This window comes from Rhinoderma darwinii, chromosome 3, assembly GCF_050947455.1.
Source record: "Rhinoderma darwinii isolate aRhiDar2 chromosome 3, aRhiDar2.hap1, whole genome shotgun sequence".
NCBI lineage: Eukaryota > Metazoa > Chordata > Amphibia > Anura > Rhinodermatidae > Rhinoderma > Rhinoderma darwinii.
In genome coordinates, this window is record NC_134689.1 from 276,601,096 (window position 1) to 276,618,928 (window position 17,833).

Consider the following 17,833-nt stretch of genomic DNA (forward strand, 5'->3'; position numbering starts at 1 on the left):
GCCTCTGCCAACCATTGAAATGAATGCGGGGCGATTTTAGTTTTTTTAGCGCTGATTCCGACACACTTTCTGCATCAAAATCAGTGCCAACTAACTCACGTCAAATGTTGGAAAAACTGAATGTGACTTATTCAGAATTATATGTACTTATTATATAAATCTAGTTTGTATGTGTTTTTTGTTTGTTTTTTAGATATCATTAGATATATTGTTTTTACTTTTTGCAGTCATTTCACTGTATTATGTTGCTAACAATGCACCTGTTTTTGTTTGTGTATGATAGATTTATGAACCACATGAAACATCACTTGGAACTTGAGAAGCAAAGTACAGAAAGTTGGGAAAACCACACCACCTGCCACCACTGTTACCGCCAGTTCCCCACTCCCTTCCAACTGCAATGTCACACTGAGAGTTCTCACACATTCTATGAATCCACAAGTAAGACCCTAGAAGATTCTCTGAAAATGTTTGCTATGGTTTGAATATATATAGAAATATAATTCATTTCTATATTCTAGGTCTTTAATGTCTTCTTAAATATGTGTTTTTTTCTTTATCTTTAATATATCTGATGAGTGTCTGAAATGACTTGTATAATTTTTTTCTTTTGAAAATATATTGGAAAACTATAAAAACAAATGTAGTGCTATGGGCCTGTTCACATCACCGTTGCCCTTCCATTGAGGGGTTCCGTCTGAGGTTTCCGTCGGGTTAACCCCTCAATGGAAAGGCAAACGGAAACCTCAGCTTCCGTTTCCCTCACCATTGAACTCAATGGTAATGGAAACCTAGCTAATGGTTTCCGTCTGTCACCGTTGTGACAGGGTTCCGTTGTTTCGGACAGAATCAATAGCGCAGTCGACTGCGCTATTGATTCTATCAAACGACGGAACCCTGTCACAACGGTGACAGACGGAAACCATTAGCTAGGTTTCCATTACCATTGAGTTCAATGGTGAGGGAAACGGAAGCTGAAGTTTCCGTTTGCCTTTCCGCTGAGAGGTTAGCCCAACGGAAACCTCCAACGGAACGGAAACTAACGCTGATGTGAACACACCCTTACTCGTGCTACTCAAACTGTGAGATTGGCATCTCTGTTGAGTCTCGTCTCCCCCACCAGTCCTTGCTTCCCAAGTGACAAAGGCTCGACAGGACAGTCCCTCTTTCCCAGGACATCACACTTCTTTCCCAGCAGAGGCGGTCTAACAATGATTGCTTCTTCCAGGAAAACATTGCCTGTACAGATTAGCACAGCGACAGAAAGTTACACTTGTGCAAAGGCACGCTTATAACTTCCTATTTGCAACAGACGAGGGAGGGGCAAGGTAAGTGTTGTGTTGACTGGGGGGCACTGTGGCTGACTTTGGGGCACCATTGCTCACACTGGTGATACGGTGGCTAGCACTGTTTGATACTGTTATGGGGGCACTGTGGGACCTAAGATTTACCACAACATGCTTTGCACACAACATCTACATGTCCCACTTTTAGTATAGATATTAATTGCTGGTGAGGTGCCAGACGGAAAAGTTTGAAAAGTCATGCTTTATAGTATATACCCTGCTAAAATCCATCCCCCAAGTGCTTTTCTCTGGGACATCAGCTATGGAGTGTAGGCTACCCTTGTGTTTGTCCAAAGACATGAGGTACCTACATAAGGGTCTGTGTAATATCTGCTCCATATTGAAGACCATTTGTAAGCAAGCAGCACTTCCATACACCTATCCCTGCAGCAGTGAGCTATAGAATCACCATTTGGGACAAAGTTGTACTAAATATTGAACGCTCTTAGATAGAAACCTATGAGGCTACACATTGTATCAGAGATGTGACCTTAAATCCAATCCAAGTAACTCACTACCCATATACACAAGAGGATAAAATGGTATTCAGTCAGTATGGAATGGTCAATATGTTTCCATTTCTTCCTATAACATCCTATATAGAACGAACAGGGAAAGTTCAAACTTGGGTGCTGATCACAAGTTCACAACACACAGCTTTCCTGCATTCAAATGGGAAGAAAATACATCTCCATGCTAGTTTTCATTGGGATGCTAAACCTAAAGCAGAGATCAACCATAGACCCCCTCTACCATAATGAATATAATCCCATGCTTATAACCAGTATATAGCTCAATATTTAGCTCAATAGAGAATAATAACCTATAACGAAACAGAGTCTATGACACTCAAATAATTATAAAAGTATAAATTTTATTAAATCCAAAAATTTAAAAACACATATATCTGAAAGGTTCTCTTTAATTTGTTTATAGGGGCTTGTAGTAAGGTTAGGGTGCGGGTTCCGGTTCTCTGCAATCAGCCACCACCAGGGTCAGCATCCACTTCACTTATTAATCCACTTTCACTTATTAAAATAGCTCATAGATCAGGGCTTATCTCTAAGTTGATTGTTGGGCATTTGTTCTTAATACCATGGGGAAAAGAGGACCTGACCAGACTACTACAGAAAATGTTTGCCTTTGAAGCGGTTTGTATATTTAGTATATTTAATTTTAATGTAGTCAAAAAACAAAGCTACGTTATATTATATTCAGCCTTTTCCAAAAAGTTATAGATAGTTATAGATAGATAGATTGTGGATTGAGAAAAATACATGGGATCTTCTAGTGATATGCAAAACTCACTTAGGAATGCTGTCACAGTTCTTCTTTACAGTATATTGTGTCCCATGTAATACAATCATTTTGTTTTTGTTCCAGCCATTTGCAAGATCTGTGAATTATCATTTGATTCTGAACAGATTCTTTTACAACATATGAAAGACACTCATAAACCTGGGGAGATGCCATATGTTTGTCAGGTAATGACTATAAAATTCTTTTGACTTGATAACCGCTTTTGGGTAAAGCAACAGGAGGAGCCCACATCTTTGAACTGGCCACACCATGGAGGTAGAAATTCCCCCTGATTTGAATGGGTTCCCACATATAGTTTATATTAGTTTTTGTGACGTGAAATTTGAATAAATATCTTTATGCCGGAAAATAATGACAAATTACATGCACTAAAACAATATTTTATTGGGGAATAAACTTACAAAGCACTGATACTGCTTCATTTGCAAGTATGAATTTTTTTTCTCTCTGTATCCATTTTTCAAATGAGTGAACATTTCAGTGGCCCACATTTATCAAAAGGCGCGTCATTTTAACCAATGTCTGGGTATGTTCACACGGCCTATTTACGGACGTAATTCGGGGGGTCTGAAATTACGGCTTGAAAGCGTTGACAAACATCTGCCCATTGAAAGCAATGGGCTGACGTTTGTCTTTTCACACGAGGCGTATATTTACGCGTCGCTGTCAAAAGACGGCGCGTAAATAGACACCCGCGCCAAAGAAGTGTCATGTCACTTCTTCAGACGTAAATGGAGCCGTTTTCCATGGACTCCATGGAAAACCAGCTCCAGTTACGTCCGTAATGGACGCGGCGTTCAAGCGCCTGCACATGCCGTTACGGCTGAAATGACGGGGCTGTTTTCTCCTGAAAACAGCCCCGTAATTTCAGCCGTTACGGACGCTGCCGTGTGAACATACCCTCTAAGTTAAAGCTCAACCAATGTATTGACATGAGTGCAACAAATTTATGACTGCATGTGCTTGCTTTTTTAAAGATGTATCAAAACATACATCGCGGTCTCTAAAATTACAGCTCTTTTTCTGTGCCAGGGTCTATGTGAAGTAAAGATATGACTTTATTTTCTCATTTGTGACTTTTTTTTAAACTTTTTTAAAAAAAGTCACATTTTATAAATTTGCCTAAAATCCTGACCGAGCAGTAAGCCACACCCACTTTTCACTCTATTTTTATAAACTGATGTGCATGCTGCAAATGGCACTTAACTCTTGCGCAAATGTTTACTAAATATGTTGCCCTTCAGACAAGACACTATTTTGAAGTTAAAAAAAAAGCGCAAATAAATTGGTAAATGTGAGACAGTGTGTGAATATTGTCATTGTTGCTGTGAAAAGAAACTGTGTTTTAATTGGCATGCATTGTTATTTTTTATATTTGCCAGACTCAATGCAAGTGTCTAGCTTCTTTCATCTAACTAGATAGATAGATAGATAGATAGATAGATAGATAGATAGATAGATAGATAGATAGATAGATAGATAGATAGATATGAGATAGATAGATAGATAGATAGATATGAGATAGATAGATAGATAGATAGATATGAGATAGATAGATAGATATGAGATAGATAGATAGATAGATAGATAGATAGATAAGATAGATAGATAGATAGATAGATATGAGATAGATAGATAGATATGAGATAGATAGATAGATATGAGATAGATAGATATGAGATAGATAGATATGAGATAGATAGATAGATAGATAGATAGATAGATAGATAGATAGATAGATAGATAGATAGATAGATAGATAGATAGATAGATATGAGATAGATAGATATGAGATAGATAGATAGATAGATAGATAGATATGAGATAGATAGATAGATAGATAGATAGATAGATAGATATGAGATAGATAGATAGATAGATAGATATGAGATAGATAGATAGATATGAGATAGATAGATAGATAGATATGAGATAGATAGATAGATAGATAGATAGATAGATAGATAGATAGATAGATAGATAGATAGATAGATAGATATGAGATAGATAGATAGATATGAGATAGATAGATAGATAGATATGAGATAGATAGATAGATATGAGATAGATAGATAGATAGATAGATAGATAGATAGATAGATAGATAGATAGATAGATAGATAGATAGATAGATAGATAGATATGAGATAGATAGATAGATATGAGATAGATAGATAGATAGATAGATAGATAGATAGATAGATAGATAGATAGATAGATAGATAGATATGAGATAGATAGATATGAGATAGATAGATAGATATGAGATAGATAGATAGATAGATATGAGATAGATAGATAGATAGATAGATAGATAGATAGATAGATAGATAGATAGATAGATAGATAGATAGATAGATATGAGATAGATAGATAGATATGAGATAGATAGATAGATAGATAGATATGAGATAGATAGATAGATAGATAGATAGATAGATAGATAGATAGATAGATAGATAGATAGATAGATAGATAGATAGATAGATAGATAGATAGATATGAGATAGATAGATATGAGATAGATAGATAGATATGAGATAGATAGATAGATATGAGATAGATAGATAGATATGAGATAGATAGATATGAGATAGATAGATATGAGATAGATAGATAGATAGATATGAGATAGATAGATAGATAGATAGATAGATAGATAGATAGATAGATAGATAGATAGATAGATAGATAGATAGATAGATAGATAGATAGATAGATAGATAGATAGATATGAGATAGATAGATAGATAGATAGATAGATAGATAGATAGATAGATATGAGATAGATAGATATGAGATAGATAGATATGAGATAGATAGATAGATATGAGATAAATAGATATATATGTATGTATATCTAAAAAAAATAATCCTACAACACATATAACCGTATCAATTTCTATTTATAATTGTCTCCTTTCTTGTAGTTGTGCAATTACAGGTCTTCCGTTTTTGCTGATGTTGATAATCATTTTCGAAATACCCATGAGAACACTAAAAGTTTGTTATGCCCATTTTGTCTGAAAGTTATTAAGTCTGGAACGCCTTACATGAATCATTATATGAAGCACCAGGTTAGTCATTTACAGGGGATTATTAGTATTATAAAGTTTCATCAAAGCAAATATTAGTAAAAATATCACCCTAGTGGATCATTTACAGAGCCACAATAAGACTACCATAGAGTTGCATGAGGCCTCTACTTGTACCTCTATATACATTGCTTCTAGGGGAGAATATTTCCATACATACTGAGTCTGTACAGGCCTCTGTGCACTGCCTTACAGATTCTTTTGTGTGCATGAACCTGTAGGTTATGTTAAAATGTTAGTTGTGCATCAGGGAGCCGCAACATTACTATATCATAATAGAAATGCAGTAAAGCAGTTGTGCTATAATCATGGCTGTGTGTTTTCTACCACAAACTTTTCTAGGACATGTCCCCCCATTAAAGACAATAAGGTCCTGAAGGAACATAAAAGCTCATTTTTTAATTGTGATGTGTGAATGGGATTTTTAAAAATATAATCACTTCAGTGACATGTAAAATGCATTTAAAAAAGATTAAAAAAAATAATTGCCCATATGAACACAAATTGTATTCTTTTATCCAAAATATTGTTATCCTTAGGTTCAAACATTTTTCCATTTCAGAATAAAGGTGTTTATAGATGTGCCAAGTGCAGACTGCAGTTTTTGAGTTGTAAAGAGAAAATGGATCATAAAACTCAGCATCACAAGACATTCAAGAAGCCAAAACAATTAGATGGTCTTCCTCCAGGAACAAAGGTGTGTTGAGAATGAAATTTTTACCACATGAAAAAAATAGGTGAGCTCAGGTCATATGCAGTCATATAGCCGTAGACTTTTTTTTCCGCACATTTGTGCTGCATTGTGCACCTAAATTATGCTTTTGGTTTGAATTCTTCTTTTCATATTGGTAATGTCATGAAGTTGCCTTTGTTAGGCCCTGTTCACATCAGCGTTGCCCTTCCGTTGAGGGGTTTCGTTGGAGGTTTCCGTCGGGTTGGTGACGAAAACTTTGCTAATGGTTTCCGTGTGTCACCGTTGTGAACGGGTTACATTGTTTTGAGGGAATCAGTAGCGATATTGATACCATCAAAACAACGGAACCCGTTCACAACGGTGACAAACGGAAACCATTAGCAAAGTTTCTGTCACCATTGACATCAATGGTGATGCAAACGGAAGCTAAAGTTTCCGTTTGCCTTTCCGTTGAGGGGTTAACCTGACGGAAACCTCAGACGGAACCCCTCAACGGAAGGGCAACGCTAATGTGAACAGGCCCTTAAAGAGGCTCTGTCACCAGATTTTGCAACCCCTATCTGCTATTGCAGCAGATCGGCGCTGCAATGTAGATTACAGTAACGTTTTTATTTTTAAAAAAACGAGCATTTTTGGCCAAGTTATGACCATTTTTGTATTTATGCAAATGAGGCTTGCAAAAGTACAACTGGGCGTGTTGAAAAGTAAAAGTACAACTGGGCGTGTATTATGTGCGTACGTCGGGGCGTGTTTACTACTTTTACTAGCTGGGCGTTCTGATGAGAAGTATCATCCACTTCTCTTCAGAACGCCCAGCTTCTGGCAGTGCAGATCTGTGACGTCACTCACAGGTCCTGCATCGTGTCGGCACCAGAGGCTACAGTTGATTCTGCAGCAGCATCAGCATTTTCAGGTAAGTAGCTACATCGACTTACCTGCAAACGCCGATGCTGCTGCAGAATCATCTGTAGCCTCTGGTGCCGATGTGTCCTCGCTCGTCTGACACGATGCAGGACCTGTGAGTGACAACACAGCGTGATCTCTGGAGAACACGGCTGTGTCTGCACTGCCAGAAGCTGGGCGTTCTGAAGAGAAGTGGATGATACTTCTATACACAACGCCCAGCTAGTAAAAGTAGTAAACACGCCCCGATGTACGCACATAATACACGCCCAGTTGTACTTTTACTTTTCAACACGCCCAGTTGTACTTTTGCAAGCCTCATTTGCATAAATACGAAAATGGTCATAACTTGGCCAAAAATGCTCGTTTTTTAAAAATAAAAACGTTACTGTAATCTACATTGCAGCGCCTATCTGCTGCAATAGCAGATAGGGGTTGCAAAATCTGGTGACAGAGCCTCTTTAAGCTCTTTTTTGCTTGAAATCAGACTTGTTGTTTAAATTGTAACTTTTCAATTGTGGCATTTTAGAAATAGTTTAACCCCTTAGTGACCAACAATACGCCTTTTTATGTTCGTCACTAAGGGGCCTTAGGCTAGGCTGACGCCTTTTCACGTGAGCCTAGTCTAAGTCCTGCACGGGTCTCCCGTGCTCAGCTGTCATCAGTTTACTTTGATCGCGGCCGTTTAACCCGTTAAATGCCGCCGTCAATAGCGACCGCGGCATTTAACTTTGTTTACAGAGGAAGTGAGCTCCCCCGTCACCCATCGGCGGCTCGTAAATGCAATAACAGGTCTTCGATGGGGTGTCATGGCAGCCGGGGGCTTGATAAAAGCCCCCAGGTCTGCCCTGGACATATGCCTGTTAGGACGCGCCGGAGGCACGTCCTAACAGATTGCCTGTCAGATTTACACTGACAGGCAATAATGCTCTGGTATACGAAGTATACCAGAGCATTATAGCAGCGATCGGAATATCGCACAGTAAAGTCCCCTAGTGGGAATAATAAAAGAAGTAATCAATGTGAAATAAAGATTATTAATAAAAAGTACAGTAAAAAAATAAATAAAACCATTTTTTTCCATAAAAAGTGGTTTTATTTAGTAAAAGTGTAAAAAATAAATAAAAGTACACATATATGGTATCGCCGCGACCGTAATGACTCCATTAATAAAGTTAATATGTAATTTAAACCGCAAGGTGAACACCGTAAAAAAAAAACGCAAAAAACAATGGCGAAATTGCAATTTTTTTCCATTGCCCCCCAAAAAAGTCAGAATAAAAATGAATCAATAAGTCCCATGCACCCCAAAATAGTACCAATCAAAACTACGTCTCGTCCCGCAGAAAACAAGCCCAAAAAATCACTACATTGATGGAAAAATAAAAAAGTTATGGCTCTTGGAAAGCGACGATGCAAAAACAAATAATTTTAGTTTAACCCCTTCCCTCTTTAGCCACTTTTGACCTTCCTGACAGAGCCTCATTTTTCAAATCTGACATGTGTCACTTTATGTGGTAATAACTCCGGAATGCTTTCACCTATCCAAGCGATTCTGAGATTGTTTTCTCGTGACACATTGGACTTTATGTTACTGGCAAAATTTGCTCGATATGTTCAGTATTTAATTGTGAAAAACACCAAAATTTAGCGAAAAATTGCAAAAATTAGCATTTTTCTCAATTTAAATGTATCTGCTTGTAAGACAGGCAGTTATAATACACAAAATTGTTGCTAATTAACATCCCCCATATGTCTACTTTAGATTGGCATCGTTTTTTGAACATCCTTTTATTTTTCTATGACCTCACAAGGCTTAGAACTTTAGCAGCAATTTCTCACATTTTCAAGAAAATTTCAAAAGGCTATTTTTACAGGGGCCAGTTCAGTTGTGAAGTGGTTTTGAGGGCCTTATATATTAGAAACCCCAAAAAAGTCACCCCATTTTAAAAACTTCACCCCTCAAAGTATTCAAAACAGCATTTAGAAAATGTCTTAACCCTTTAAACATTTCACAGGAATTAAAGCAAAGTAGAGGTGAAATTTACAAATTTCATATTTTTCTGCAGAAATACATTTTTAATACAATTTTTTTTATAACACAGAAGGTTTTACCAGAGAAATGCAACTCAATATTTGTTGCCCAGTTTTTGCAGTTTTAGGAAATATCCCACATGTGGCCGTAGCGTGCTACTGGACTGAAGCACCGGCCTCAGAAGCAAAGGAGCACCTGGTGGATTTTGGGGCCTTATTTTTGTTAGAATATATTTTAGGCACCATGTCAGGTTTGAAGGGCTCTTGCGGTGCCAAAACAGTCAAAATCCCCCAAAAGTGACCCCATCTGGGAAACTAGACACCTCAAGGAAATTATCTAGGGGTGTAGTGAGCATTTTCACCGCACAGGTTTTTTACAGAAATTATTGGAAGTAGGCCGTGAAAATTAAAATCAACATTTCTTCAAAGAAAATGTAGGTTTAGCGATTTTTTTTCTCATTTCCACAAGGACTAAAGGAGAAAAAGCACCGCAAAATTTGTAAAGCAATTTCTCCCGAGTAAAACAATACCTCACATGTGGTAATAAACGGTTGTTTGGAGACACGGCGTGGCTGAGAAGGGAAAGAGCGCCATTTGGCTTTTGGAGTTCACATTTAGCAGGAATGGTTTGCGGAGGCCATGTCACATTTACAAAGCCCCTGAGGGGACAAAACAGTGAAAACCCCAAACAAGTGACCCCATTTTGGAAACTATACCCCTTGAGGAAATTATCTAGGGGTATAGTGAGCATTTTGACCCCACAGGTTTTTTGCAGAAATTTTTGCAATTAGGCTGTGAAAATGAAAATCTACATTTTTTCAAATAAAATGTAGGTTTAGCTAATTTTTTTTCATTTCCACAAGGACTAAAGGAGAAAAATCACCATAAAATTTGTAAAGAAATTTCTCCCGAGTAAAACAGTACCCCACATGTGGTAATAAACGGCTGTTTGGACACACGGCGAGGCTGAGAAGGGAAAGAGCGCCATTTGGCTTTTGGAACTCAAATTTAGCAGGAATGGTTTGCGGAGGCCATGTTACATTTACAAAGCCCCTGAGGGGACAAAACAGTGAAAACCCCCCACAAGTGACCCCATTTTGGAAACAACACCCATTGAGGAAATTATCTAGTGGTATAGTGAGCGATTTGACACCACAGTTTTTTTGCAGAAATTATTGGAAGTAGGCCCTGAAAATAATAATCTACATTTTTTCAAAGAAAATGTAGGTTTAGCTAATTTTTTCTCATTTCCAGAAGGACTAAAGGAGAAAAAGCACCACAAAATTTGTAAAGCAATTTCTCCCGAGTAAAACAATACCCCACATGTGGTAATAAACGGCTGTTTGGACACACGGCAGGGCTTAGAAGGGAAAGAGCACTATTTGACTTTTTGAGATCACATTTAGCAGGAATGATTTGCGGAGGCCAGGTCACATTTGCAAAGCCCCTGAGGGGACAAAACAATGAAAACACCCAAAAAGGGACTCCATTTAGGAAACTACACCTCTTGAAGAATGCATCTAGGGGTGTAGTGAGCATTTTGACCCCACAGATGTTTCATAGAATTTATTAGAATTAGGCAGTGAAAATAAAAACAGTCCTTTTTCTTCAATAAGACGTAGCTTTAGCGCAAATTTTTTCATTTTCTCAACAAATAAAGGAAAAAAAGAACCCAACATTTGTAAAGCTATTTCTCCCGAGTACGGCAATACCCCATATGTGGTCATAAACTGCTGTTTGGGCAAACGGCAGGGCTCAGAAGGGAAGGACCGCCATTTGGAGTGCAGATGTTGCTGGATTGGTTTCTGGGCACCTGTGGGCCCAAAACAGTGGAAACCCCCCAGAAGTGACCCCATTTTGTAAACTACACCCCTCAATGCATTTACCAAGGGGTGTAGTAAGCATTTTAACCCTGCAGGTGTTTTGTAGAAATTAGTGTGCGCTCAATGTTGCAGAGTGAAAATGGGATTTTTTTCCATAGATATGCCAATATGTGGTGCCCGGCTTGTGCCACCATAACAAGACAGCTCTCTAATTATTATGCGGTGTTTCCCGGTTTTAGAAACACCCTACATGTGGCCCTAATCTTTTGTCTGGACATATGACAGGGCTCAGAAGTGAAGAGTACCATGCGGAGTGGAGGCCTAATTTGGCGATTTACAAAGTATTGGTTCACAACTGCAGAGGCTCAGATGTGAAATAATAAAAAGAAACCCCTGATAAGTGACCCCATTATGGAACTGCACCCCTCAAGGCATTTATTAAGGGGTGTAGTGAGCATTTTCACCCCACAGGTCTTTTCCATAAATGAATGCGCTGCGGATGGTGCAAATTAAAAATTTATATTTTTCCCTAGATATGCCATTCAGTGGCAAATATGTCATGCCCAGCTTATGACGCTGGAGACACACACCACAAAAATTGTTAAAAGGGTTCTCACGGGTATGACGGTGCCATATATGTTGAAGGAAACTGCTGTTTGGGCACGCTGTAGGGTTCAGGGCCGAGGGAGCACCATTTGGCTTTTGGAGAGCGGATTTTGCTTGGTACTATATTTGTTTGAGTATTGCTGGTGTTTTATAATGTGGGGGTACATGTAAGCGGGGCGGAGTATATAAGGGGCATAGTCAGGTGGTATAAAAAAATAAAAATAATCCATAGATGTGTGTTACGCTGTGAAGCAATCCTTTCTGCACAGGCCGGTGTCGCACTGATAAATGGTGTCATTTCTTATCCCCCTTTTGGTCCACACTCCGCGCCTTTGTAGTTTGGGGAATTTTGCTGGGAAAGTATTATCCTGGTATAATACGGGCACCGTCGCTTCCATCGGATATGATTGGGCCCTCCCTTCCTGGTTCCCTAATTTTAGGTCCTTGATAAATCGCCTCTTGAAACAGAAGAAATGTTCTCCTCGGGCACAACTGCATATTTTTTTATTTCCTGACTTATTGGAGCCATAACTAATTTTATTTTTCATAGACGTAGCGGTAGGAGGGCTGGTTTGTTGCGGGACGAGCTGTAGTTATTATTGGTACCATTTTGGGGTACATGTGACTTTTTGATCACCTTTTATCCTATTTTTTGGGATGCCAGGTAAACCAAAAAACGCAATTCTGGCACAGCTTTTTTTGGTTTTTTTTTATACAGAGTTCACCACGCATTATAAACTACATGTTACCTTTATTCTGCGGGTCAGTACGATTCCGGCGATACCTCATTTATAGAACTTTTTTATGTTTTACAACTTTTTGCACAATAAAATTACTTTTGTAAAAAGAATGTATTTTTTCTGTCGCCAAGTTGTGAGAACCATAACGTTTTAATTTTTTTGTCGACGGAGTTGTATGAGGGCTTGTTTTTTGCGGGACGAGCTATAGTTTTTATAGGTACCATTTTTGGATACGTGCGACTTTTTGATCACTTTTTATTGTAATATTTGTAGGGCAAAGTGACTAAAAAACAGAAACTCTGGTAACGTTTTTTACGGGTTTTTTTTACGCTGTTCACCGCGTGCAATAAATAATATCATATTTTGATACCTCCGGTCGTTACGGTCGTGGCGATACCAAATACATATGGTTTATTATTATTTTTCAATAATAAAGGACTTGATAAGAGTAAAAGGGGGATTGTGTGTTATTTGATTACTTGAAACTTTTATTGTTTTCAAACTTTTATTTTTTGCACTTTTTTTTACACTTTTTTTACACTTTTTCTCAAGTCCCACTAGGGGACTTGAAGGTCCAACGGTCAGATTTTTTTTTTTCTAATACATTGCACTACCTATGTAGTGCAATGTATTAGATCTGTCAGTCATTCACTGACAGCAAGCCGTTTAGGCTTCGCCTCCCGGCGGGGCCTAAATCGGCTTCCGTAATGGCAGAGCAGGAGACCATTGTGTCTCCTGTTGCCATAACAGCAGTCGCCAGTCCCGATTGCCTGTCAGGGCTGGCGATCTGCTTGTAACCGCTACGATGCAGCAATCGCTTTCGATTGCTGCATCGAAGGGGTTAATGGCAGGGATCGGAGCTAGCTCCGGTTCCTGCCGTTACAGGTGGATGTCAGCTGTACAGTACAGCTGACTTCCACCGCTGATGACGCCGGATCAGCTCCTGACCCGGCGCCATCTTGCCGGCAGCTACGGAAGCCGATCAGGCTCCGCCGCCGGGCGGATCTTGACCGGCTTCGGTGCTAGGCAGACCGGGAGGCCAGTATTAGGCCTCCGGTTGCCATTGCAGCCACCGGAACCCCGGCAATTTCATTACTGGGGTTCCGATGAGCTGCAAACACCTTAAGTGCAGCGATCGCGTTTGAGCGCTGCACTTAAGGGGTTAATGGCGGGGATCGAAGCTAATTTCGGTCCCCGCCGTTACAGTCGGATGTCAGCTGTAAGATACAGCTGAGATCCGGTGATGATGGGACCGGCTCAGCTTCTGAGCCGGTGCCAAACGTTTGACGTACATGTACGGCAAGATGCGGGAAGTCAGTACTTTCCATGACGTACATGTACGTCAAATGTCGGGAAGGGGTTAAAAGTGTTTTTATTGTGCAAAAGTCGTAAAACATAACAAACCTCTACATATGTGGTATCGCCGTAATCGTACCGACCCATAGAATAAAGGTAACATGTTATTTACGTTGCACAGTGAACGGCGTCAATTTAAAAACGCATAGAACAATGGCGGAATTTCAGTTTTTTTTTATAAACCCCCCAAAAAAAGTTACTAAAAGTTAATAAAAAAATTATATGTACCCAAAAATGGTGCTATTAAAAAGCACAACTAATCCCGCAAAAAACAAGTCCTCATACAGCTATGTAGACGAAAAAATAAAAAAGTTATAGCTCTTTGAATGCGACTATAGAAAAACGAATAAAACAGCTTGGTCATTAGGGCTTAAAATGGGCTGGTCACTAAGGGGTTAAAGGGGTATTTAGATTTTAGTGTTTGTTTAGAGTCCTTAAAGGCAACCTGTCACCAGCATTTCACCTATTAAACCAGCAATACTTGGTGGAAGTGTGTGAAAAATCATTTTTATGTAACCTATAATTATCTTCTAATTAGTCTCTGTACCTTTAGTATTCAGTTTCTTAGTGTTCCAGTTCTGTATGCTAATGAGCATAAAAAAGTCATATCCTAATCTGAAAAGAGTCATATCTTCATTCCTCAAGCCTTTCCGAGTTAACCCCGCCTCCTTAATTTTGATTGACAGCTCCTCCCCCCAGCGAAACCACACGAAATCCCGCGATTGCACATTGATGATCTGTTCTGGTGCGTGCGCACAACGGGACACAATAGTGGCGCATGTGCAGTAACTAGGTTTGAGGCCCGGGCGAAGCAGGGAAGGGTGTCGGACCATACATGACGGGCGCATGCGCGCTATCTCACACGAGATTTCAGGGTGGGCCAGTTTTTGGCGATGGGCGGCCCTAAGAAGAGGAACAAACGAGACTGCCGGATTTTTACCATAAAAGGCGCAAAATGTTTGCAGACCGTTATTCACGGTCGGTGGAGGTGTTTAGGAGAGGGGATAATGGCAATGAACTTTTGACAACAGCGGCCAGCGAGGGGTGAGTAGAGTTCAATAGGTGAAATGCTGGTGACAAGTTCCCTTTAACAAACAGGTCTATCACTGATTTCAGTAGAGTGATGGTATCCTACGGGCTGCCATCTGTTCACTAAAATTGATGGGAGTTATGAGAGAAGTAATGTGTGGTCATTCCACAGTTGAAAAGATTGTTGAGGCCCATTCCTTCAGGGCTTCAATGGGGGTCCAAGATTAATACTTAATTACTACTACTGAAATATCTGATTGACATGTCATAAAATACTTTTAATCCCTTAACGTCCCGCGGCTTAATAGTATGGCATAGGCAGGACTCCTATGAGACCTCAGAGGACCTGCAGCATACTATTACGGCACTCTGGTTGCATTGGCACTGCCGCTCTAACAACAGAAATAAGAGAAACCTCGGATATCTGTCAAACACGGATCGTGGCATATAAGGAAAAAAGCAGGGGGTGTTCTCTCTTTGATTGCATGACCTGGATGCCATGTGACAGCCTATGTACGTTTTTAGTACACAAGTTAATGTAATTCCATATATGTATATATGCAAGTACATTATTATTATTATTATTTTTTTTAAATAAACAATAACGTTTATTGAATAAATTGCATGTACAAAAAAACAATATGTTTTGTATCATGTTTAAAATGCACGTTATCTCATAACATTACAAGAAGAGTATGATAGGGGCATTAAAGGCATCCAGCGTAGTCTACTTTGTATGAATCGGGAGTGAGAATTTTACACGACAATATTAAAACAATATAGTACTGGTGTTAGGCATCCTGCCCCAAACGAGTCAGGAGTAGTTGTCTGTTGCAACTGTTGATCTACCCTCCCCGGCTGCCTGGTTTTCTGTTCAGACACTAACGCGTTCAGTGCATGCGCATATACAGACAGCATAATCTCCTGTATCTGGGCATGCGCTAAACTATTGCCGAATTCCTCCAGCACATGCGCAGATACAGGCAGCAGAATCTGCTGTATGTGCGCATGCACTTAGCACGTTTAGTGCTGTCGGACAAGAGCAGGCAATCAAAGAGGTGTACATGTGGGTAGATCACATGACTGCCACTATCTTAAGAGCTATGGATGGGATCACCCCCGTCGTTCACTGTTTACACCTCTGAACCAGAGGGAGAAGAGGACCTTCAAAAGCACAGGGGTAAGCAATGGGGTTAGTTAATACTTTAATGTATTTTCACGTACATGTACATCATGGGAAGGGTGCCCTTCCTACATCCCTACGTGCATGTACATGACGGTGATCGCGCGGACACAGAAGCTGTATCGGCACCATCACTATGGGAGGCCGGTTGTGACTGACTTCGATCCCGCCCACTTAACCTGCAGTCAATAACGTCTACAGCATTTAGGTGGTTTGATAGAGGGAGGGGGCTTCCTCTATCACCCGTCGGTGACATGCAATCGCCAGTTGCTTATTAGTTGCCATGGCAGCCGGGGGCCTAACAAAGGTCTGCCATGGCTATATGCTCATTAGGCTGCGCCAGAGGCATGGCTTAATAGACTGCCTGTCGGTTTAACACTGACAGGCAGTAATGCTTTAATATACTGAGTATTATATCAGCAATCAGAGGATCACATTATAAAGTCCCCTAGTGGGAATAAAAAAAATAATTACATATATAAATTACAACTTAGATTTGATCATAAGTGGGGTGATCCTGTGTGTCAGATGTACACAGGTGCCGCTCTGAGCACAGATATCAGTCAGCTGGACTGAAGGATTTGGGTTAAAAAGCCGAGGATGCATAAAACCAAAATTTTAAATGAAGATGTATTAGAAAAATGTTGTGTATGTAAAAATACAAACAAATTATAGCAAGGGTTTACATAGCACCTTTGCAGCTGTTTTTAATTATTATTATTATTATGATTTTTTTTATGTGAAAAAAAGTTGTTTAAATTAAACATTTCGAACTATATTGCTTCTGCAGCTTGCATGTATTATAATATATTGCAAGCTGCTCGATGTCGATCAATGTCAATCCCAACAGCTGGACTCACTATCAGCTCACACTCATTGCCTCCTGTCTTCTGAATTCTCATCTAAGCTAATTTCTGATCAAATATGATAAGAATTGAGCTTACATTCAAGTTCAGGAGAGGAACCGCATCGAGCAGCTTGCAATGTAATGTAATACATGCGAGCTGCAGAAGTAAAACGGTTTGAAATTTTTAATTAAAACTAATTACACTTTTTTCACATAAAACATGCAAAGCAATAAAAAAAATTAAAAAAAAAGCTGAAAAGGTGTTCACAGTCAAAAGCCAAAAATGGTTCTGTCTTCAAGGGCCTAAAAACACTTTTAAATATTTATAAATTCAAATTGACATTATATACATGTAAAAAAGAACTAAAAAAATATTTCTTTTGTAACTTTAGGTCACAATTCGGGCATCTATTGGAGTTCCTACAAATGCAGCTTCTTCTCCCACTTCTTCTATTTCTGGGAACCCACTTGCAACTACACCCCACCCCTCTCCTCACCTTCCTCCTTCCACACTACCCCGATCACCTCCAAAAATAAAAACTATAAGCCCTAATAATAATCAGAATCCGACATCTAAAATAAATATACAATCTTCAAAAATCAAGTCTTCTCCAAAGAAGCATGCGCCTGTGAACACTGCAAGAAGAATTAAAATGACTAATACAGCTTTGCAAAACCTAAGGTATGTTCCATTTACCATAATATTATAAACACCTATGTCTTGTAATAATACTTGTATAGCTTCTCAGAAACGTTTTCAACAGCAAAGGTATAAATACAAATCCCATGGTTTTGTAACTGAGGGATTGGATGATACAATGTAAAGGCCTTTTTACACCAGCCAATTGTTCAGGCAA

The 17,833-nt window shown here is 39.2% G+C and overlaps 1 protein-coding gene across 2 annotated transcripts in view; it reads left to right on the forward strand.

Moving 5' to 3' along the window:
• ZNF280D (zinc finger protein 280D) overlaps positions 1-17,833 on the forward strand; it is a 180,401-nt gene that overhangs the window by 112,833 nt on the left and 49,735 nt on the right. For both annotated transcript variants that reach the window (XM_075857961.1, XM_075857962.1), the window contains 5 exons: positions 284-441; positions 2,730-2,830; positions 5,597-5,743; positions 6,324-6,458; positions 17,369-17,658. In XM_075857961.1, coding sequence (XP_075714076.1) covers positions 284-441; positions 2,730-2,830; positions 5,597-5,743; positions 6,324-6,458; positions 17,369-17,658 — 831 coding nt within the window. The remainder of the gene's footprint in view (positions 1-283; positions 442-2,729; positions 2,831-5,596; positions 5,744-6,323; positions 6,459-17,368; positions 17,659-17,833) is intronic.